The 24,699-nt window shown below is 44.5% G+C and overlaps 1 protein-coding gene across 2 annotated transcripts in view; it reads left to right on the top strand.

Annotated features, from left to right (window-relative positions):
* Positions 1 to 24,699, top strand: part of ADAMTS12 (ADAM metallopeptidase with thrombospondin type 1 motif 12) — a 584,548-nt gene that overhangs the window by 390,221 nt on the left and 169,628 nt on the right. For both annotated transcript variants that reach the window (XM_044276409.1, XM_044276408.1), the window contains exon 16: positions 7,782 to 7,920. In XM_044276409.1, the coding sequence (XP_044132344.1) occupies positions 7,782 to 7,920 (139 nt within the window). The remainder of the gene's footprint in view (positions 1 to 7,781; positions 7,921 to 24,699) is intronic.

Here is a 24,699-nt window from a genome sequence, read left to right as displayed (position 1 = left end):
TTCGTCCCTAAGAGTATTATATAATTGTGTAATCTAAGGATTCTAATAAAGATTTGTTTAAGATTAAGTTACATTATCAGAGAGGTTGCAGACACACGCTCTAGGTCCAAGAGACCAATTAAATTTTTTTGTTTGCTAAAAATAGCGTGGTAACCTCCTGTAGGATCTTATTGTTTGTTAAAAATATTATTTAGAGGGGCTTATCCGCCCAATCTAACATTGGATCCGTTATACATGCCGGTTGACGCGTTTGCACTGAGCAGTTTGGAGATTTCCATATGACATCCTGACACTACATATACTTACCTTTGTGCAGTCTGAGATATAGCCCTACTGATATGGCAGGGTTTCTCTCTAACCAACTGAACAGTCAAACTTTCTTATCTGAGGCGACTATTGTGTTTTCTAGCGACAACCTCCCACTCAACTGTCGAGATATCTCCCAAGCTTTTAAAGAGATTGATAAAACATATAAAAGGTATATTAGATCCTTATGGGAGATTACCAGCTTGGAGACATACCTCCAACAAAAAATTGTGTATAGGGGTATGCGTATACGCATTACCCCTAATGCACATGAGGAGGATATAGAATTTGTTAAAGGGTAGGAGGATCTGCTTACAGATAATTCGCTACGTATGCAGTCCTACATATGTGAATATGAAAAAAAGCTGTTAATAAAATTATCCTCACAGCTTGAAAAGGAAATAGGAGATATACAGACTTTTCGGACACAGCCAGAATTCCCTACACTTGAGAATAGACTCCAAAAAAACATAGAGAATTTGCAAATCGAAATCAAAGAGAGGAAACATAAAAAATATCTAAGAGATAGAAGAGATTTTGAGACGGGCTACATCTATAATAACACAAATAGCAATAGGCCTCTGTACCCCAGGAGGACTGACCCGAGAGATTATACTGATATCTCCGAATCGGATCTCAGAGGGAAATACGAGACCCCCTAAAACGGGAGAAAAAAAGAGGAACAAATATTATAGAGGAGGCTACCAAAATAAAAAATATCCACAAAATCAAGGACAACCCACGGGATTTAATCCTAATCAGAAATGGCAAAACCTACCGCAGGTAAATCAGGCGGCCAATACACAGGATGTAAATGTACAACCGGCAGCCCCCCAGATACCCTCTATGCCCTCGTCTTCCTCTTTTTATGGGGTACATGGAGCCATGGCACAAGTGATGGCACCAGGGGTCACTGCCATACCACCGCCTTTTTTAGCACCGGGGATACAATTAAGAGACAGAGGCAAGTGGGGCTACAATCAGCAGAAAATATAGAGAACACAAATATGCTACAAATCATTAATGTATCCGGAGTGAGTCTAGGACCCCAATATGAATCTCTGTTAAGTAAGGGTCTCTCTTTTACCCCGACCCCAGGATTCAATTGTTTTACCTGGGTTAAAGATGTAAATCTTTTTGCCATGAAGCTGGCATTACACAAAGAATATAAAGAAAAGGACAGACAAGACCCTGGTAGGAAAGAACGGAAAGCCCTGTCTGTCTTAGAAGAATTGTCCAGAGAGGGCCGAGGTGAAGTCAGTACCCCGGCAGCCCCTCTAACGGATCTGGGCCCGAAATCCAGATACACTCCTCCATTCTCGGGATATGCCAGTGTCGAGACCTTCGTTAATGCAGTAACTTGAGATCTTGAAAAAATTAAGACAAAAAAAAGCGATGTGGGCAATAATTTGACTCTGGAAGAGAAGGGAGTATTAGAAGACCTGACCAAAAAAGATGGAATAGTGATAAAGCCCTCCGACAAAGGGGGCAACATTGTTATAATGAAACAAGAAGACTATATAGATATGGTCATGAGACTGTTAAAAGATCAAAACACCTATAAAAAACTAGAGTCTAATCCTACATTCAAGTTTAAATCAGAACTTGAGACTCTCTTAAAGACAGCCAAAGATGCAAACTTGATCTCTAAAGATGAATATAAGATCCTATTTAATGCACATCCCACAACTCCTACCTTCTACGCGTTACCGAAGGTGCACAAAAAACGGGACCCTATACCAGGCAGACCGATCGTGTCTGGGAATGAGAGTATGTGCGAAGGAATCAGCACGTATGTAGACCTAATTACAAGGCCCTTTGTCGAAACTCTCCCATCCTATATAAAAGATTCTCTGGATCTGGTAAAAAAACTAAAGGATATTGAAGTAGGCCCCAACACCCTGATAGCCAGCCTTGATGTCGAGGCCCTGTACACAAGCATAGAACACGAAAAGGGGATACGAGCGGTTAAGCACTATCTGTATACTAAAGGGACACAATTCTATAATCACAATGATTTTGTCATTAATCTTTTTTCTGTTTTTTACTCACCCACAATTATTTTATGTTTGACGGCACTTATTATTTGCAGACACATGGCACCGCAATGGGGACGGTTTGCGCACCTACTTTCGCTAACCTGTTCCTTGGGTGGTGGGAAGATCAACACGTTTTCACCGACGAGAATACACAGTTCACAAATTTAATTTATTTTTGGGGTCGTTACATAGACGACATTATAATTTTCTGGGATGGCACGGTCAAGGAGTTTAAAGAATTTACTGATAATTTGAATAATAATCAACTAGGCCTCATTTTTACAACAGAGATCCAGATGGAAAGCATCAACTTTCTAGATCTTAAAATAACATTGGATGGGAAAGGAGGTACTAAAACCGAAATATATAGGAAACCCACGTCATCAAACAGCCTCTTACATTGGCAAAGCCACCATCCTTTGCCGCTGAAAAGAGGCATCCCCGTGGGCCAATATTTGAGAGCCCGACGAAATTGCTCGGATGACGAGGCTTTCCAAAATGAGAGTAATACCTTATACTCCAGATTTCGTATGAGAGGCTATCCTAAGAAGGTCCTGCACCGAGCCTATAATAGAGCTCGTAACGCTGACAGAGATGAATTGCTGAACAAGAAAAAAACTGAAGAAGGGAAAGTTGTGAGATGCATTGGCACTTTTGATGTGCAAAATAGGAAGGTGTACGAGGTCCTTAAAAGACACTGGCATATCCTTAGGATGGATAAAGATCTCAGACAGATACTCCCGAAAAATCCCAGTATCACATACAGAAGAGGCCCAAACTTAAAAGAATTGCTGGTCCGAAGTCACTTCCAGAGAACATCGAGAAGTAAAGGAACATGGCTTAAAACTACGGGATCCTATCCATGTGGGGCGTGCAGCTCCTGCAAATTTATGATTCCCAAAAAGGAATTCGCGAACCCACTAGATGGTCGAATATTTAAAATACGTGAATTCATAAACTGCAAAAGCACAGGGGTAGTCTATTGTATACAATGCGAGTGTGACAAACTGTATATCGGGAAAACTATTCAGGAATTGAGGAGAAGGCTGTCGAAACATTTTAGCATACTCAATACGAGAGAGGAGACGCCACTGTCTAGACATCTACAGGAGTGCCATGATGGTAAGACCAATGGCCTGAAGGTCTGGGGGATACAAAAGATGCAGATTTCTCCAAGGCAGGGCAGCGTGGACCGTAAGCTGCAACAAGAGGAGACGAGGTGGATATATCGTCTCCATTCACTGGCCCCTAATGGGCTGAATGAGGGCTTCACTTTTACCTCTTTCTTATAAAATGTAGTGAACCATTCTTTTGTCAACTGTAGTGAACCGACGTGTAAAAAAAATTTAAAAAAAATATTAAGGAAAGTATCAAGAACACTGATTATCTACTAGATAACCTATGGGAGGAGTATAGCTGCTATATCTGAAAATATAAGGGATTGGGACAAAAGTAAATGTTAACAAGAGGGTGAATCATAGATGGAAAAATGACAGTCGTCCCGCCATTTATGGGTTTGTTTCACTCACCTGGGAATATCGCAGACCATAGCTGAGGGCATCGGCGTGTGGGGCGTAACCGTAGGTCCATAGAATCCATGGGTAGAAGGTCATCACCATTAAAACCTGTAGAGAGGTGCAAATCCCATTTAAATAAAATAATAGTGATAGTGACATATTAGTATGCACAAGTAATAATAATTAAAATCACTTTTGAAGTGCCCAAAAATTAAAGTACATCTTTGAGGATAACTGTATAAATTCACACATATATATGTATATATGTTGTGAGTTGTGAGCTGCATCTATCACACACATGTATGTATATACAAGTTAGAGATGGGCACCCACTAACAGGTATAGATAACACCAATATATGCAGAGATTCATCAATATAGAGGGTACCTTTAGGACATTCAAGGCTGGGATGCAGCAACATGGCGAAAATATGACTTAATTATACACATGTTGATATTGTACATTAGCCTAGGCCCCCGATGCAAAATTCCATTCTCGGGCGCAGGCGCAGCTTACCCCAGTGACTGAGGAGCAGCGATCCGGAGCATGCGCGATAGCAGGTAAATGAGATCAGGAGAGGACGGAGTCCCTTGCATGCGCAGAAGTGCCCGATGGAGCGCCCACAGTAGTATAGAAACGGCGCATGCGCGCGTACGGTGACCAATGGGGCACGGCTGCATATGCCGGAATGACGCATGCGCGACGCACCGTGATGATGCCCTTGGTCGAGATGCACCTTGGGAGCAGAGCCTGAGCCAATAGGAAGGTCCTTCCGGGTGACGTGTATACACACAGAATGTGGAAAGGGATCTGACTGGCTAAAAAGCAATCCGAGGGTTTAAATGCCCTAGCCCCGCCCCCAATTTTCAGTACCTGTGCTGTTTTCCCCTGAAGAAGCCAAATTAATCGGCGAAACGTGTAGGGAAGCAGGTCTATAGTTTTTAGGCAGGAAGGGTAGATAGAGGCTTATATTAGAGTATTAAAGCAACAGAGTGCAGTCCCCCTCCCCCTGGGGAATACATGAATGCACATGTGTAATATGCATTAGCAGTATTTACATTTACCCTGTAATCTACCCATACCTGATAGTTTTAAATGTTCGTCCCTAAGAGTATTATATAATTGTGTAATCTAAGGATTCTAATAAAGATTTAGTTTAAGACTAAGTTTAAGTTACATTATCAGAGAGGTTGCAGACACACGCTCTAGGTCCAAAAGACCAAGTAAATTTTTTTTTTATTTTTTTTTTACTGCAGTCCTCGGGGGCCACATTTAAAGACAATAGATCCCTGAAGGACAAGCGCAAAGTACCCTCTCTCTGCCTTGTCTTAAATATAGAGTGTATGGTCCCTAGGCCCTGACCATCACAACTATGGACTTCCCATTCCAAAACCAGACATCGCTGTCAATGAGCTGGAAGATGTTCCTGGATTCGAACCAGTGACTTTTCGCTTGGGAATCAACCTAATAAAACACTGAGCGATTAGGGATTGTAACAACAGGTTGTAAAATCTAGTATACCTGAAGAAAAAGATTGTTCCACCACCAGGAGCAAAACCGTAACAATACAGTTACATGACAAGAATCTGCAGAACTAATCATATGCTAAATAGTTGTCAATAAGTACAATTTATGAATGAGATAGCCAAGATGGTTATCTATAAAATTATGGTAGTCTCATGTTTGAAGCTGTAGTGGATGGTGAGATATGGAGCCTAAAAGTCAAAAGTTCAAAACATTGTTACCCTTTTGCTTGTCAGTGTATATACAGCCACCACTAGAGGGAGCTCAGGAGATTACTGCATACAGATATATACAGCCACCCCCAGAGGGAGCTCAGGAGAATACTGCATACAGATATATACAACCACCACTAGAGGGAGCTCAGGAGATTACTGCATACAGATATATACAGCCACCCCCAGAGGGAGCTCAGGAGATTACTGCATACAGATATATTCAGCCACCACTAGAGGGAGCTCAGGAGAGTACTGCATACAGATATATACAGCCATCACTAGAGGGAGCTCAGGAGATTACTACATACAGGTATATACAGCCACCACTAGAGGGAGCTCAGGAGATTACTGCATACAGATATATGCAGCCACCACTAGAGGGAGCTCAAAAGATTAGTGCATACAGATAAATACAGCTACCGCTAGAGGGAGCTCAAAAGATTAGTGCATACAGATATATAAAGTTAACACTAGAGGGATCTCATGAGATTATTGCATGCAGATGTATATAGTCACTACTAGAGAGAGCTCAGGAGACTACTACATACAGATATATACAGACACCACTAGAGGGCGCTCAGGAGAATACTGCATACAGATATATACAGCCACCACTAGAGGGAGCCCAGGAGAATACTGCATACAGATATATACAGCCACCACTAGAGGGAGCTCAGGAGATTACTGCATACAGATATATACAGCCACCACTAGAGGGAGCTCAGGAGATTACTGCATACAGATATATACAGCCACCACTAAAGGGAGCTCAGGAGATTACTGCATACAGATATATACAGCCACCACTAGAGGGAGCTCAGGAGATTACTGCATACAGATATATACAGCAACCACTAGAGGGAGATCAGGAGATTACTGCATACAGATACAGTACAGACCAAAAGTTTGGACACACCTTCTCATTCAAAGAGTTTTCTTTATTTTCATGACTATGAAAATTGTAGATTCACACTGAAGGCATCAAAACTATGAATTAACACATGTGGAATTATATACATGACAAAAAAAACAACTGAAAATATGTCATATTCTAGGTTCTTCAAAGTACCCACCTTTTGCTTTGATTACTGCTTTGCACACTCTTGGCATTCTCTTGCTGAGCTTCAAGAGGTAGTCACCTGAAATGGTCTTCCAACAGTCTTGAAGGAGTTCCCAGAGATGCTCAGCACTTGTTGGCCCTTTTGCCTTCACTCCGCGGTCCAGCTCACCCCAAACCATCTCGATTGGGTTCAGGTCCGGTGACTGTGGAGGCCAGGTCATCTGGCGCAGCACCCCATCACTCTCCTTCATTTCTTAAAGTATTGATGGCCACTCGTTTTTCTTTACTTAGCTGCTTTTTTCTTGACATAATACAAATTCTAACAGTCTATTCAGTAGGACTATCAGCTGTGTATCCACCTGACTTCTCCACAAGGCAACTGATGGTCCCAACCCCATTTATAAGGCAAGAAATCCCACTTATTAAACCTGACAGGGCACACCTGTGAAGTGAAAACCATTTCAGGTGACTACCTCTTGAAGCTCATCAAGAGAATGCCAAGAGTGTGCAAAGCAGTAATCAAAGCAAAAGGTGGCTACTTTGAAGAACCTAGAATATGACATATTTTCAGTTGTTTCACACTTTTTTGTTACGTGTATATAATTCCACATGTGTTAATTCATAGTTTTGATGCCTTCAGTGTGAATCTACAATTTTCATAGTCATGAAAATAAAGAAAACTCTTTGAATGAGAAGGTGTGTCCAAACTTTTGGTCTGTACTGTATATAAAGCCACCACTAGAGGGAGCTCAATAGATTAGTGCATACAGATATATACAGCTAACACTAGAGGGATCTCAGGAGATTATTGCATGCAGATATGTGCAGCCACCACTAGGGGAAGCTCATGAGGTTACTGAATACATTTAGCTCAAAAATAATAACATAGTATGCACGAGGCTCATGAGCTCCCGCAATTGGTGGCAGCAGGCAGACAGAATTTGTTCATATAGCTCTGTGTGAAATGGATTCAGTGTGTCAGTGAACTGTATATGGCCAGAAGAGAATGTTTCATGCCAATTTGATTTTTTATGATTTTTTCAACCTAGATATTAACTGGACCTTTTATATACTGGAAATAAGCCTGTAGACCAAACTTTGACAATCTGTGTGCATTTAGCTTCTGTTTCAGGAAAATAACCCAGGGGTTAAATACGAATACATCATCCAAAAAGATGTCACCTCGGACAATGAGGTTGAGGTTGTGTATGCCTGGAGGTACGGAAGCTGGTCAGATTGCAGCACCACTTGTGGAGCTGGTGAGTCTTAGATGTGTTATCAGTGTATTCTTCTGTATGGTGGAGCCCCTATGCCTCCATTCACTGTGTGTGCCTCCATATGCTGTCACCATGGTGCAATATAATACCACTGTAATATGGCATAAGCTGAAATGTGCTATTACTCCTGCTGTATATTCTGTGAGTCCTGGTAAATATCCACCGTATGATACTAGAAGCATACAGGGGTGCAGCATGGGCCCCACACTAGGCACCTGTAATACAATCGTGTACATGAAACCTTTGATGGATTTTCACTGAAGCTGTTCGCACCATCATAAACAGTCACTTCTTGCTTGTATGGTATTAGCTATTATATATTCAGTATATATACGTACAGTATATTATGAGTAGAGATGAGCGAATCGAAGCTGATGAAGTGGAAATCGATCCGAATTTCAGGAAAAATTCGACTAGCACCGAATCCGAATTTCCTCACATTTCGGGGTAACAAATCGCATTGTTTCCTAAAATGGCTACTGCACGTATGAGGACATGGAGCAAGGAACTCTGGGAAGGCGGGATCACCCACAATGCCATGCATGCAGCCAATCAGCAGCCAGCCAGCCCTGTGATGTCACAGCCCTATAAATAGCCTCAGCCATCCTGGATTCTGCCATTTTCCAGTGCACTTAGTGCAGGGAGAGACGCAGCAGGCGCTAGGGACAGTGCTAGGAAAGACTTCATTGTGCTCAAAAAACTATTTACAAGTGCAGGGAAAGATTATTCAAGGTGTAAGGAAAGGATAGGGAGGAATCATTCCACAGCATTTATGTAGAACAGGGTTCAGTAGGGGAGGTTACAGCCTGGGTAATAGGAACAATCCTATTACACCTTGCTGCACTGACTGGGGAACTAAATTGCCATTATACAGCTCTGTAATTCCAGCAAACCGTTCTTGTTATTGGGGTGCAAATGCCGTGTGATACAGCCATTAACAGGGTTTATTACAAGGAAATATTATATGTGTTATATGTTCTGAAGCATTTTCTGGCTTGAATTAGTGGGAAAAAAAGGGCTTATTAGCCGTTGTGTGGTGAAGTGATAAAATTACAGCCCTTTTTGTCGTGTATTAGTGGCAAAATAAAAATATAGTTGCCATTCAGCGGTGCAGTTATATGTTCTAAAGCCCTTTTTTGTGGGTATTAGTGTGAAAAAAGGGATTATTAGCCGTTGTGTGATGAAGTGAGAAAATTACAGACTTTTTTAAGGTGTTTTAATTTCCTTTTTATATATTTATTTGATCTAACAGTATGTCAGACAGAGAAGCGCCAGGCCCTGCACAGGGGAGGGGAAGAGGCCTAAATGTTTCTGGCGCAGGCAGAAGTCTCAGCAGAGTAAGGGGTCGTGGCAGCAGGAGTCACAGCGAGAGGTCTGAGCTCCCAGTGTCATCTAGAGGTCGTGTCTTGACCAGCAACTCAGCGGTTCTTGAATGGTTGATCTTGGACTTCGTCGCAAGTGACATCAGACACCCCCAGTCAAGAGTCGGTGGTTTCGGCAGACACAACCCTTAGTTGGCATGGCCCGGGAGCAGGCCCTGTGCCCTCACCTGTCCTCAACCTGCCTCTCTCTTTTCTGTTCCCTCAGTCAGAGAAGTATTGTATGCAGTGGGCTCAGCTCCACTATACAGTGAGGACGAGCTAATAGAAGACAGTCAGCAGCTACTGGCCAGCCAAGATATGGAGGAGACATCCGCTGCTTCGTCCACTAGGTGGGCAAATAGTGATGAGGAGAGTGGCGTGGGCGCTGGTGTTGCGAGTGGTCAGGCTCCTGACCCAGAGACGGTTGAGGAGAACATCAGTGACGTGCGGACAGTACTCAATGATGATGATGTAGCTAATCGCACTTGGGAGCCAGGTGACTAAAGGGCTTCATCATCGGGAGAAGAGGGTGGCAGCTTGCCCGTTAGGCATCAGAGGAGCCAGCAAGTCACTAGTGTGGCCGGGAGTCAACAGGGTGGCAGCAGTGGGAGGTTGGGAGCCAAATGTGCCCGGGGTAGACCACCCGCTTCGCAGGAGCCTACCTGCCCGGGAAGTAGCTGTGCACCGGTTCACGGAGGCAGCAGCAGTAGCGGTCAGTCAGTGTGTAGTGTTGGGGGTAAAATCACCTACTCGGTTTTTTATTAAGCCACTGGAGGAGATGAACATGGCCATATGTAGAATCTGTGGGCAGAAGGTGAAGCATGGCCAAGGTGTCAATGTTGGCACCACGGCCCTGCATCAACATATGCAGCGTCACCATAAAGTGCCCTGGGAGAACCGTTGCTCCGATGTGGTGGTCCAGCCTGCCGCAGCAACCGTTGCATCACCCAGTGGCATGCAGCCGATTTCAGGCAGTCAAGGCTCCACCACCTCAGCCGAAGGGAGCAGTCTGTCCTTCCCATCATCTGCTGGTCCTGATGCTCCTTGCCCTCCTACTCCTCATCAGTCATTCCGTCAGCAACCGATCACCGAAGCAGTATGCGTGCACTCATCCAACGGCACAGAAGCTGAACATGCTTCTGTGCTACAAGTACAAGTTGCTGGTGCTGCAGTCCCTTCCTTTCCAAGTGGTGGACTCTGCACCTTTCAGACAACTGATGGCTTGTGCCTAGCCGAGGTGGAGAGTTCCAAGCCATAATTTCTTTGCCAAAAAGGCAGTTCCATCCCTGCACACAGGGTCAGAAGACCAGACCAGAAGGTGGGCCAGTCTGTGAGCCTGTCGGTGTCTGCCAAATTGCACGGCAGTGCCGACGTGTGGAGCTGTAACTACGGTCAGGGACAATACATGTCCCTTATGGCCCACTGGGTGAATGTGGTTCCTGCATAGCCACACCAGCAACTTGGCCAGGTGATGCCGCTTCCGCCTCCACGTTCTCACGCCGTTGGTCCTGCGACAATGTCCGCCTCTGCCTCCTCATCCTCCAGTGCAGGGACAATTAACAGGGCCCCTCCAGCATACCACATGTGCAGGACACGGCGGTGTCACGCTGTTCTGCACCTCGTTTGCCTGGGCAAACGGAGTCACACAGGGGAGCAACTGCTCCGTGTCCTTCATCAAGAAATCGAATCCTGGCAGTCTCCGCGACAACTCAAAATCGGAACCATGGTGACCATTAATGGGAAGAACATGGTGTCGGCGCTGTGTCAAGGAGGGATGAGCCATGCGCCCTGCATGGCGCACGTGTTCAATCTGGTTGTCAAGCGTTTCCTTAAGTCTTCCACCCATCTGCAAGACATCCTAAAAATGGCCAGGAAACTTTGCATGCACTTCAGCCACTCTCACACCGCAAAGCACACCCTCCTTGAGCTGCAGCGGCAGAACGGCATCCCCCAACATAGGCTGATATACAACGTTTCCACCGGTTGGAATTCCACCCTCCATATGTTGGACCGACTATACGAACAGAGAAAGGCCATAAACGATTTCTAGATGATCCAAGCGGACAGGAGCACTCCCCTGTGTAACTTTGATGTCAGCCAGTGGCAGCTCATGCATGACACCTGCCGTTTGCTCAGGCCCTTTAAAAAGGCCACGTTATTTGTCAGTCACCAGGACTACAGGATGAACAATGTAATTCCACTGCTTCATTTCCTGGAACAGATGGTGGCTGGTCAGGGGACTGAAGATGTGGTGCCTAGATTTAACGGCCACATGAGCCCTGTGGGGGCTGAACTGTAGGAGGAGTAGGACTTTGGAGCACAAGCAATGTGTAGCGAAATTGGTGGTTTTTATACACAGGTGACAGGAGAGAAAGAGCTGGAGCAGCCAGGGCGATGAGGAAGAGTAGGCAGAGGACCCAGACACACCGTGGCAGTATACAGTGGAGATGGAGGCAGGGAGTCCCTCTGAGTCACTTGCACAAATGGCCCGTAGTGACAGCCAAATTGTTACCATTCGGCAGAGGGATGACTTCTGGCTCTCCACCTTGTTGGACCCTCGCTACCGGTCCAAAATGGGGGTCTTTTTTATACCCGCTGAGAGGGAGGGCAAACTGAACTACTATAGAGACATCCTATGTAGTCAGTTGGCCACTGCCTATCTGCGCCATTGTCCATCCTCTCGCAAGTCTGACTGGGAAGGGGGGCCCTCTGTGCTCACGTTCCACTGCCATGGCTGCTGGGGAGGGGTTGGGTGGCAGGAGCAGTACCAGCTCCATCAGCAGCAGCCTGAGTCTAGAGTCGCTGATGAGCAGCTTTCTTTACCCGCATAGTGAAGAAACTACTCAACAGCAGCTAGACATAGAGCAGGACCTGAACCAGCAGGTGGTGGAATACTTGGACAGCACCCTGCCACCCCACATTGAAGATCCGCTAGACTCCTGGGCAGCCAAACTGGATTTGTGGCCGCAACTTGCAGAGTTTGTCCTGGAAAAGCATTCCTGCCCGCCAGTAGTGTGGCATCAGAGCGGGTGTTTAGTGTGGCGGGGGCCTTAGTTACCCCAAGAAGAACCCGCCTGTCCACCCAAAATGTGGAGAGACTGACCTTTGTCAAGATCAATCAAGCATGGATCAGCCAGGATTTTCATCCACCAATGCCTGATGTATCAGAATAGATCATCCATGGTGCCACACCAACACTTTGACAAAAGAGACCGGTTTCTTCTGGCTACCTGCCTCAGCTACTATTCTGATGCTGCCACCCACCTGATGCCACATATCTGATGCCATGTGCTCCTTCTTACACCCACCATCATCAGCGGGTACTGTTATTGCCACCCACCTCCCCACTCTGTCACCTGGTCACTCTGTGGTCTCCTCATGTTGCTGCCACCTCCTCACTATGTCACCTTGCCACTCTGTAGTCTTCTCATGCTGCTGCCACCTCAACACTATGTCACCTTGCCACTCTGTGGTCTCCTCATGCTTCTACCACCTCCACACTATGTCACCTTGCCACTCTGTGGCCTCCTGATACTGCTGCCACCTCCACGCTCTGTCACCTTGCCACTCTGTCGTTTCCTCATGCTGCTGCCACTTCCACACTAATGTCACCTTGCCACTCTGTGGCCTCCTGATGCTGCTGCCACCTCCATACTCTGTCACCTTGCCCCTTTGTGGCCTCCTGATGCTGCTGCCACCTCCACACTGTCATTGTGCCACTTTGTAGCCTCCTCATGCTGCTTCCACCTCACCACTATGTCATAGGGCCACTCTGTGGACTTCTCATGCTGTTACCACCCTCTCCACTTCATGACTGGGCCACTATTTTGCCTTTCGGCCTGGTTGACCTCATCATTTATTTGACTCTTCTGATCTGTCAGAAAGAAAAATGAGACGCAAAACGGATCCTGTCTGTGTAGCAGCTGTAAGGTCTTTATGGTCCCATCAGAATTGGCTTGTGATTTGGTAGCCAAAAGCGGGAGTGGGTACAAAACACAGAAGACATGCAAATATTCCATTCATGTGTCATCTCTGTTTTGGATGCACAGGAGTTAAGGCGGATGCTCAACAGACAGGATCCGTTTTTTGGGGGGTTATTGTTATGACGGATCAGAGGAAGGGCAAAATAATCAGTGACGTCAACACAAACTACTTGTATAAGCGTTTAATAGAACAGGTTCTGTAGACATCTATGTGGAATAAGCTGACGACGGTGTGAGAGGAGTGCGCTTCTTCTTGGCGCTAACATCGACCTGTAAGGCTGAGTTCATACTTGAGTTATTTGGTTATTTTGGCCCCGTGACTTGCCAAATAAGTGACGTGTGCAGTGAGTCTAATAACGACGCCTGTCATCTGCATGTCATACTGACTCACAGTATTGTTTCACTACCACAGGAGACTCCGTATGCGTGTTACTGCAAGGCACAGTTTTCTACACCACTATACAGGCTCTCTGCAGCCAGGAAATAACAGTTTTTTAACACGATTCGACGCAAATATATTCAGATCGAACCACATTTTTTCAGAAAATTCTGCAAACCGGCCGAATCGAATTTTTGAAAAATTCATTCATCTCTAATTATGAGTAATTACATCGTACTTACTGCGCCTGCTACCTCATACCCTTCCCAGGCCAATATAGGACATTAGTAATAAAGGGATAAAGGACGGCTCACCTCTGGTTTGGGATGGCAAGGTGCACCAAAATAGATGTTGTACCCAATCACCAAGAACAATAGTATTAAAAAGAAGTAAAATGGGCACTCATATATCTAGATCACAAGGTAGGCAAAGTGACTCAAATATTAGTTTATTAATAGCGATAAGTTGAACAAATTTATATGAGCAATAATAATGTACCCTAAATAGAACTTATTTCCCGAAATCAGCATAAAATGGTAAAACTTATAAAATTGATAAAATAAATATTACAACTGTCCACTGTTATAGCTGATAAAAGATCCAAGTGTCCAATCCAGTGTTAATAGGTCCAGTCTGGCATTAGTAGATGTAACACAGTACTTTTGTCTTCTATTATCTACAACAGTGGTTTACAGCAAATATATCTCCAGAAAATAAATAAATAAATCAGTGAGTGAATAAATAGATGAATAATAAGTGCACAGTGACTAATAATGACCAATGGGTAAAATGCAGCATAAACTGCTACATAAAATCCACTGGATCAAAAATATATAATTATAAAACAATAAGTGAGATAATGTGTATGGATAAATATATAAATATATTTCTGAAGAGTCAATAAAGTGGCTGTATACCACTGATGCCGCAGTGTTTCTTTAGTAGTAGAACATGTGGCCTAAAATCCTGGTTTGGTCCGTACAATTGTCCACAAATATATTCAGTCTGAGCAGATATCTGCCTGAATAGGCTGTATGTTTGAACAACCGCAATATAAGCAGCAGGATACTTGGGCAATGTTATAAATATGTCCAGCAATGTTGCGCAATATTCAAACAGCAAATCAAGATGTTTGGGCAGCAATATACATATATCCAGCAGTGTTATGGAGCTGTATGGCTCTTACTCACATATCGTCCTATTCCCACCGTGGCGTCCCACGTAGTGTAGAAGCAAACAGGACTTGCCTTTGGATAACACAGCTGAATTAGCTGTTAACGATGCTGTATCCACCCGGCTGTGAGCAGAAATGCTGGCTGTGTCAGGCTGCAGATCCACGTCCAATGTCTTTGCTTGAGGTAGATGGATATTCTGCCTCTTTGGATCGATAATAATAGTCCTTTTAGAAAGCGCTTTCAATCCAATCCCGTACAAAGTTGTTGCCGGTGAGTTGTCAGATCCAATTGCTCCTTGCCAGACGCGTTTCAAAGGCTACCTGCCTTCTTCCTCAGTGGCTAATTTGGGTCTGACTAACTTGCCGGCTATTTATCCTCCCAAGGGCTCTTTGGTAAACTTGAAATGGACCTAAAAGATCCGGATCCAATTACCTTATATTGCGATAATCCTGTGAAAATTCGCGGTTTTTTTGCGCACATGCGATTTTTTATGTGCGATAATCCTGCGTTGTTTTTTTTTTTTTTTTTTTTTTTTCACATGCGATTTTTTTATGTGCGATAATCCTGCGTTAAATCTGCGGTTTTTATGCGCACATGCGCTTTTCTATTTTGTGTATTCCTAAACCAACCAGAATCATTATACATAACAAATTGTACAATAGCTAGTTACAGTTAGGACCAATGTAAATAATAACATTCCATATCAAACAAAAATAAAATAAAATAAATATACAACTTCTAAATCTTTAATGATCTTATATTAAAAATGTATTAAATAATAGGGAATTTCTGTATAGGGTCTAAGGTATAAAAATATAAAAATATAAAAATATAAATATATAAAAATATAAAAAATATTTGTAAAAGATTGTCGGGTATTGTATTCCGTAGGGAACTCATATATATTTTCTTGTTAGATATAATTCCATCAACAATATTCCATGGGGCTCATTACCCGAAATGGTTCGGGCGGAGTACATGGGATGATGGTATATGTGGATATAGGACATTGTGACTCTCAAGTCGTTTCTCTTCCCTTTTTGCTAACATTTATATTGATGCCTGTTATAGGGGACCCTAAACAAAGTTCCTGTTGCCATCTGCTACGTGCCGCACCCCAAGGCTCTATCGCGTCCCAGGTCTAGCGGAATGCCGAGTGGTGTGGTGCGGCCTATATGTGTCAAGGTTCTCCTACCTAGATACAGCTGGACCCCAGGCTTAGGCTCTGAAGCATTAAAAGGGGGTAGTTGAGTTAGGGGATGAAGAATGAATAACTTGAGTCCAGACCTTGATATAAAGTTTAACAGCAGTTTTACTTGGGTAAGCTTGCATCTAAACAATTTTCAGGCTTTGTCTTGGTTCCAGCAGGCTTTGGCACAAACTGGCAGGCAACCTTGATAGCTTTACTTTCTTTCTTTGCTGGTCTGACAGGCATTACTTTGCTTTCTTTCTCTGTTCTGCACTAAACTCTGCTTAGGTCTGGTTACTGAACTTTATTTTGATTCCGGTATCCTTGGATTGGGGTGTCTTTGGCTGTTATCCCCCTCCTGACACTCAGTAAATAACTTAACTTGACTTCCAGCTGAAGAACAATTTCTTCTGGTCCCTATGGCTTCCAGACATCTGCTTCCATGGTCAGGCCGTGAGCGTGCCACACCTTATTCCTCTCCTGTCCAGACTAGAACTCCCTAGAACTGCTGCCCACTTCTGCCCAAAGGTAGGATTGAGGAAAGGGGGGGGGGTGGAATGGTGAGTTTCATTCTCTCTAACTATATAGCTCTGCCATTTACACTGCCACCTGCTGGTGAACCAGGCATATGAAATGTAATAACAATTGCATAACAATCATATGACTGCTCAATGTAAAGGACCTGGAAAAAAATACACAGTATGGCATTTATGTTAGCCTAGACAAGGCGTAAGAATGGTAACACCACTCCGGGGTGTTACACATCTAGAAGAAGGATGTGGCCAGTCTAAAGTGGTCCCTCCTCTATGGGGTGCATAGCCGCTGCAGGGGCTGTATCTTTGGTAGGTGGGCTTTGGAAAATGCAGATGTAGCAGAGATGAGTTTGTAAACAAACCCAATTTGTTTTAAGCATGTAAGCGTCTTGTTTAAAGTCAGTTATCATGATGAAGAAATGTAGCTCGGATGGATAGATAGATAGATAGATAGATAGATAGATATGAGGTAGGAAGGTAGATAGATATGAGATAGGTAGATAGATAGATATATAGATAGATAGATAAATAGATAGGAGATAGATATATGATAGATAGATAGATAGATAGATAGATAGATAGATACAGTGGGATGCGAAAGTTTGGGCAACCTTGTTAATCGTCATGATTTTCCTGTATAAATTGTTGGTTGTTACGATAAAAAATGTCAGTTACCACACACAGTGATATTTGAGAAGTGAAATGAAGTTTATTGGATTTACAGAAAGTGCTATCATTGTTTAAACAAAATTAGGCAGGTGCATAAATTTGGGCACCACAAAAAGAAATGAAATCAATATTTAGTAGATCCTCTTTTTGCAGAAATGACAGCCTCTAAACGCTTCCTGTAGGTTCCAATGAGAGTCTGGATTCTGGTTGAAGGTATTTTGGACCATTCCTCTTTACAAAACATCTTTAGTTCTTTCCGGTTTGATGGCTTCCGAGCATGGACAGCTCTCTTTAAGTCACACCACAGATTTACAATTATATTCAGGTCTGGGGACTGAGATGGCCATTCCAGAATGTTGTACTTGCTCCTCTGCATAAATGCCTTAGTGGATTTTGAGCAGTGTTTAGGGTCGTTGTCTTGTTGAAAGATCCAGCCCCAGAGCAGCTTCAGCTTTGTGTCACGGCCACGGTTATGGTCGTGACTCCTTGGGAGCCGCATACAGTTGCCCGCGGTTTGGGTAGTTGTATTAACCGCAGCTTGAGGCATGATGTTGTTTGCCTCAAGTGCGGTTGCCGCGGACAACAGCTATGTGTGCGGTTCCCTAGGAGTTGTGTGCGTGTGTGGATGCACGTTTGTATGTCTGGTGTGCACTTTGTGTTGTCTGGTGTGCACTTTGACACTCTTCCTTTCACTGTGGCTGCCCGTGGCAACGTTTGGTATGTTGTACATGTGGTGGCAGTGTCCCGGCCTTCAGGCTGTCTCCCAGGACGGCTGCCACCCATGTCATTGCCTGCGGCAACAGCCACAGTGTGATCTTAGTTTGGTCACTTCCCCTTTATGTGTGTTTCCCTTCTGTGGTGCTGGAAGGGTTAACTTCCTTCCCAGTGTGTGTGTGATGTCACTGGGTGTGTCCGACTGTGGGGTGTGGCTTCTTGGCCTATATAGCCTTGGTGTTTGGCATGGCTCAGTAGGTTGCTTCAGTCATGCTGGGCTGGAGCAGCCTCCTGTGCATATTACCTGCTAGTGAGAGCCACCCCTGTGGTCATAAAGATATTGTCGTTATGTTTATGTCTTCTTGTATGTCATGTTGTATGTGATGTTCTGTTGGGACCTTCCTTGTGACTTTGTGCAGTTTACGGTTCTGGATTCCTGTTTGCACAGGGATCCAGTCAGCAAGGCTGTGGCAGGTTGGTGGAACTTCTAGTTCGCCTGCCATACCCGTAAAGCTGTTTGTGTTCCCCTTTTCCCAACAGCCTGGCCATTGAGACTCCCGCTCCTCCGTACCTTGGAGGAGTAGGTCGTCTTACCCAGCTCCTAGCTCAGGGATCTGCGGAGGGTAAGTCAGGGCTCAGAGGTTCCTGCGCATGGGTCCTCCTACCTTAAAGGTCAGCCCATGCAGGTAGGAGTTAGGGTCAGGTTAGGGATGCTGGAGGAGGTGACCTGCTCCCTATCCTGTTCTCCTGGCCGAGCAGCCACAACATCACCGGGCATCGCACGGCTGAGGATTTTCCCCATTCTCAGCCGTGACACTTTGTCACTGATTCCTGGACATTGGTCTCCAGAATCTGCTGATACTGAGTGGAATCCATGTGTCCCTCAACTTTGACAAGATTCCCAGTCCGTGCACTGGCCACACAGCCCCACAGCATGATGGAACCACCACCATATTTTACTGTAGGTAGCAGGTGTTTTTCTTGGAATGCTGTGTTCTTTTTCCTCCATGCATAACGCCCCTTGTTATGGCCAAATAACTCAATTTTAGTTTCATCAGTCCACAGCATCTTATTCCAAAATGAAGCTGGCTTGTCCAAATGTGCTTTAGCCCACCTCAAGCGGCACTTTTTGTGCTGTGGGCGTAGAAAAGGCTTCCTCTGCATCACTCTCGCATACAGCATCTCCTTGTGTAAAGTGCGCCGAATGGCTGAACGATGCACAGTGACTCCATCTGCAGCAAGATGATGTTGTAGGTCTTTGGTGCTGGTCTGTGGGTTGACTCTGACTGTTCTCACCATTCGTCGCTTCTGTCTATCCGAGATTTTTCTTGGTCTGCCACTTCGAGCCTTAACTTGAACTGAGCCTGTGGTCTTCCATTTCCTCAATATGTTCCTAACTGTGGAAACAGACGGCGGAAATCTCTGAGACAGCTTTCTGTATCCTTCCCCTAAACCATGATGGTGAACAATCTTTGTCTTCAGGTCATTTGAGAGTTGTTTTGAGACCCCCATGTTGCTACTCTTCAGAGAAAATTAAAAGAGGAGGGAAAATTACAATTGACCCCCTAACCACTTCAACCCCGCTAGCTGAAACCCCCTTCATGACCAGAGCACTTTTTACACTTCGGCACTACACAACTTTCACCGTTTATCGCTCGGTCATGCAACTTACCACCCAAATGAATTTTACCTCCTTTTCTTCTCACTAATAGAGCTTTCATTGGGTGGTATTTTATTGCTGCTGACATTTTTACTTTTTTTGTTATTAATCGAAATGTAACGATTTTTTTGCCAAAAAATGACATTTTTCACTTTCAGCTGTAAAATTTTGCAAAAAAAACGACATCCATATATAAATTTTTGGCTAACTTTATAGTTCTACATGTCTTTGATAAAAAAAAAATGTTTGGGCAAAAAAAAAAAATGGTTTGGGTAAAAGTTATAGCGTTTACAAACTATGGTACAAAAATGTGAATTTCCGCTTTTTGAAGCAGCTCTGACTTTCTGAGCACCTGTCATGATTCCTGAGGTTCTACAATGCCCAGACAGTAGAAAAACCCCACAAATGACCCCATTTCGGAAAGTAGACACCCTAAGGTATTCGCTGATGGGCATAGTGAGTTCATAGAACTTTTTATTTTTTGTCACAAGTAAGCGGAAAATGATGATGATTTTTTATTTTTATTTCTTTCTTACAAAGTCTCATATTCCACTAACTTGCGACAAAAAATAAAAAAATTCTAGGAACTCGCCATGCCCCTCACGGAATACCTTGGGTGTCTTCTTTCCAAAATGGGGTCACTTGTGGGGTAGTTATACTGCCCTGGCAATTTAGGGGCCCAAATGTGTGAGAAGAACTTGTGTGAAAAATGGCCTGCGAAATCCGAAAGGTGCTCTTTGGAATATGTGCCCCTTTGCCCACCTAGGCTGCAAAAAAGTGTGACACATCTGGTATCGCCGTACTCAGGAGAAGTTGGGGAATGTGTTTTGGGGTGTCATTTTACATATACCCATGCTGGGTGAGAAAAATATCTTGGCAAAAGACAACTTTTCCCATTTTTTTATACAAAGTTGTCTTTTGCCAAGATATTTCTCTCACCCAACATGGGTATATGTAAAATGACACCCCAAAACACATTCCCCAACTTCTCCTGAGTACGGCGATACCAGATGTGCGACACTTTTTTGCAGACAAGGTGGGCAAAGGGGCACATATTCCAAAGTGCACCTTTCGGATTTCGCAGGCCATTTTTTACACATTTTGATTGCAAAGTTCTTCTCACACATTTGGGCCCCTAAATTGCCAGGGCAGTATAACTACCCCACAAGTGACCCCATTTTGGAAAGAAGACACCCCAAGGTATTCCGTGAGGGGTACGGCGAGTTCCTAGATTTTTTTATTTTTTGTCGCAAGTTAGTGGAATATGAGACTTTGTAAGGAAAAAAGAAAAAAAAAGAAAAATCATAATTTTCCGCTAACTTGTGACAAAAAATAGAAAAATTCTAGGAACTCGCCGTGCCCCTCACGGAATACCTTGGGGTGTCTTCTTTCCAAAATGGGGTCACTTGTGGCGTAGTTATACTGCCCTGGCAATTTAGGGGCCCATATGTGTGAGAAGTACCTTGCAATCAAAATCTGTAAAAAATGGCCGGGGAAATCCGAAAGGTGCACTTTGGAATATGTGCCCCTTTGCCCACCTTGGCTGCAAAAAAGTGTCACACATCTGGTATCGCCGTACTCAGGAGAAGTTGGGGAATGTGTTTTGGGGTGTCATTTTACATATACCCATGCTGGGTGAGAGAAATATCTTGGCAAAAGACAACTTTTCCAATTTTTTTATACAAAGTTGGCATTTGACCAAGATATTTTTCTCACCCAGCATGGGTATATGTAAAATGACACCCCAAAACACATTCCCCAACTTCTCCTGAGTACGGCGATACCACATGTGTGACACTTTTTTGCAGCCTAGATGCGCAAAGGGGCCCAAATTCCTTTTAGGGGGGCATTTTTAGACATTTGGATCCCAGACTTCTTCTCACACTTTCGGGCCCCTAAAAAGCCAGGGCAGTATAAATACCCCACATGTGACCCCACTTTGGAAAGAAGACACCCCAAGGTATTCAATGAGGGGCCTGGCGAGTTCCTAGAATTTTTTTTTTTTTTGCATAAGTTAGCGGATATTGATTTTTTTTGTTTTTTTCTCACAAAGTCTCACTTTCCGCTAACTTAGGACAAAAATTTCAATCTTTCATGGACTCAATATGCCCCTCAGCGAATACCTTGGGGTATCTTCTTTCCGAAATGGGGTCACATGTGGGGTATTTATACTGCCCTGGCTTTTTAGGGGCCCTAAAGCGTGAGAAGAAGTCTGGAATATAAATGTCTAAAAATGTTTACGCATTTGGATTCCGTGAGGGGTATGGTGAGTTCATGTGAGATTTTATTTTTTGACACAAGTTAGTGGAATATGAGACTTTGTAAGAAAAAACAAAAACAAAAACAAACAAAAATTTTTCGCTAACTTGGGCCAAAAAAATGTCTGAATGGAGCCTTACAGGGGGGGGTGATCAATGACAGGGGGGTGATCAATGACAGGGGGGTGATCACCCATATAGACTCCCTGATCACCCCCCTGTCATTGATCACCCCCCTGGTAAGGCTCCATTCAGACGTCCGTATAATTTTTACGGATCCATGGATCGGATCCGCAAAACACATGCGGACGTCTGAATGGAGCCTTACAGGGGGGTGATCAATGACAGGGGGGTGATCAATGACAGGGGGGTGATCACCCATATAGACTCCCTGATCACCCCCCTGTCACTGATCACCCCCCCTGTAAGGCTCCATTCAGACGTCCGCATGATTTTTACGGATCCATGGATACATGGATCGGATCCACAAAACACATGCGGACGTCTGAATGGAGCCTTACAGGGGGGTGATCAATGACAGGGGGTGATCAGGGTGATCACCCCCCTGTCACTGATCACCCCCCCTGTAAGGCTCCATTCAGACGTCCGCATGATTTTTACGGATCCATGGATACATGGATCGGATCCACAAAACACATGCGGACGTCTGAATGGAGCCTTACAGGGGGGTGATCAATGACAGGGGGTGATCAGGGTGATCACCCCCCTGTCACTGATCACCCCCCCTGTAAGGCTCCATTCAGATGTCCGCATGATTTTTACGGATCCATGGATACATGGATCGGATCCACAAAACACATGCGGACGTCTGAATGGAGCCTTACAGGGGGGTTATCAATGACAGGGGGTGATCAGGGTGATCACCCCCCTATCACTGATCACCCCCCCTGTAAGGCTCCATTCAGACGTCCGCATGATTTTTACGGATCCATGGATACATGGATCGGATCCACAAAACACATGCGGACGTCTGAATGGAGCCTTACAGGGGGGTGATCAATGACAGGGGGTGATCAGGGTGATCACCCCCCTATCACTGATCACCCCCCCTGTAAGGCTCCATTCAGATGTCCGCATGATTTTTACGGATCCATGGATACATGGATCGGATCCACAAAACACATGCGGACGTCTGAATGGAGCCTTACAGGGGGGTTATCAATGACAGGGGGTGATCAGGGTGATCACCCCCCTGTCACTGATCACCCCCCCTGTAAGGCTCCATTCAGATGTCCGCATGATTTTTACGGATCCATGGATACATGGATCGGATCCACAAAACACATGCGGACTTCTGAATGGAGCCTTACAGGGGGGTGATCAATGACAGGGGGTGATCAGGGTGATCACCCCCCTATCACTGATCACCCCCCCTGTAAGGCTCCATTCAGATGTCCGCATGATTTTTACGGATCCATGGATACATGGATCGGATCCACAAAACACATGCGGACGTCTGAATGGAGCCTTACAGGGGGGTGATCAATGACCGGGGGGTGATCAATGACAGGGGGTGATCAGGGAGTGTATATGGGTGATCACCCGCCTGTCATTGATCACCCCCCTGTAAGGCTCGATTCAGACGTCCGTATGCGTTTTGCGGATCCGATCCATGTATCCGTGGATCCGTAAAAATCATACGGACGTCTGAACGGAGCCTGACAGGGGGGTGATCAATGACAGGGGGGTGATCAATGACAGGGGGGTGATCAGGGAGTTTATATGGGGTGATTATGGGTGATCAGGGGTTCATAAAGGGTTAATAAGTGACGGGGGGGGGTGTAGTGTAGTGTAGTGTTTGGTGCGACTTTACTGACCTACCTGTGTCCTCTGGTGGTCGATCCTAACAAAAGGGACCACCAGAGGACCAGGTAGGAGGTATATTAGACGCTGTTATGAAAACAGCGTCTAATATACCTGTTAGGGGTTAAAAAATTCGGATCTCCAGCATGCCAGCGAATGATCGCCGCTGGCAGGCTGGAGATCCACTCGCTTACCTTCCGTTCCTGTGAGCGCGCGCGCCTGTGTGCGCGCGTTCACAGGAAATCTCGCGTCTCGCGAGATGACGCATATATGCGTCCAGGAGGAGTAAAGCAACCACCTCCCGGACGCATATCTGCGTACAGCGGTCGGGAGGTGGTTAAATACTCTTTCCCATAATTGGATTCACCTGTGTATGTAGGTCAGGGGTCACTGAGCTTACCAAGCCAATGTGAGTTCCAATAATTAGTTCTAAAGGTTTTGGAGTCCATAAAATGACAACAACAGCGACCACATGTATGCACCTGCCTAATGTTGTTTAAACAATTATAGCACACTTTCTGTAAATCCAATAAACTTCATTTCACTTCTCAGATATCACTGTGTGTGTCTCCTATATGATAGATTTAACTGACATTTTCTATTGTAACAACCAACGATTTATACAGGAAAATCATGACGATTAACAAGGTTGCCCAAACCTTCGCATCCCACTGTAGATAATAGATAGATAGATAGATAGGAGATAGATAGATAGGAGATAGATAGATAGGAGATAGATAGATAGACTCATATTTTTCTTGATTTTGTATTCTTTGTCTTTCATACATCAGAATATAATAACACTTAGGGGATTTGATTATGTTCCTGATGTAGTGTTCTTGCTGCAGGCAGTTTTGTGTATACAGTCTGCGCTCTGCATCTATAATTTTCCTGTTTTTGCACATCACAAGGTTTTTGGATGTATTATATAAAAAAAAAAATCAAGTCAGAACTAATATACAAGAACTAAGCTAAGATGTTTGGAAAGTAAACCGTGCCCACGGAGTTTTGTTGCC

Source organism: Bufo gargarizans, chromosome 1 (assembly GCF_014858855.1).
Source record: "Bufo gargarizans isolate SCDJY-AF-19 chromosome 1, ASM1485885v1, whole genome shotgun sequence".
Classification (NCBI taxonomy): Eukaryota; Metazoa; Chordata; class Amphibia; order Anura; family Bufonidae; genus Bufo; species Bufo gargarizans.
The sequence above is the reverse complement of the archived record's forward strand: the minus strand, read 5'-3'. Positions and strand labels throughout refer to the sequence as shown.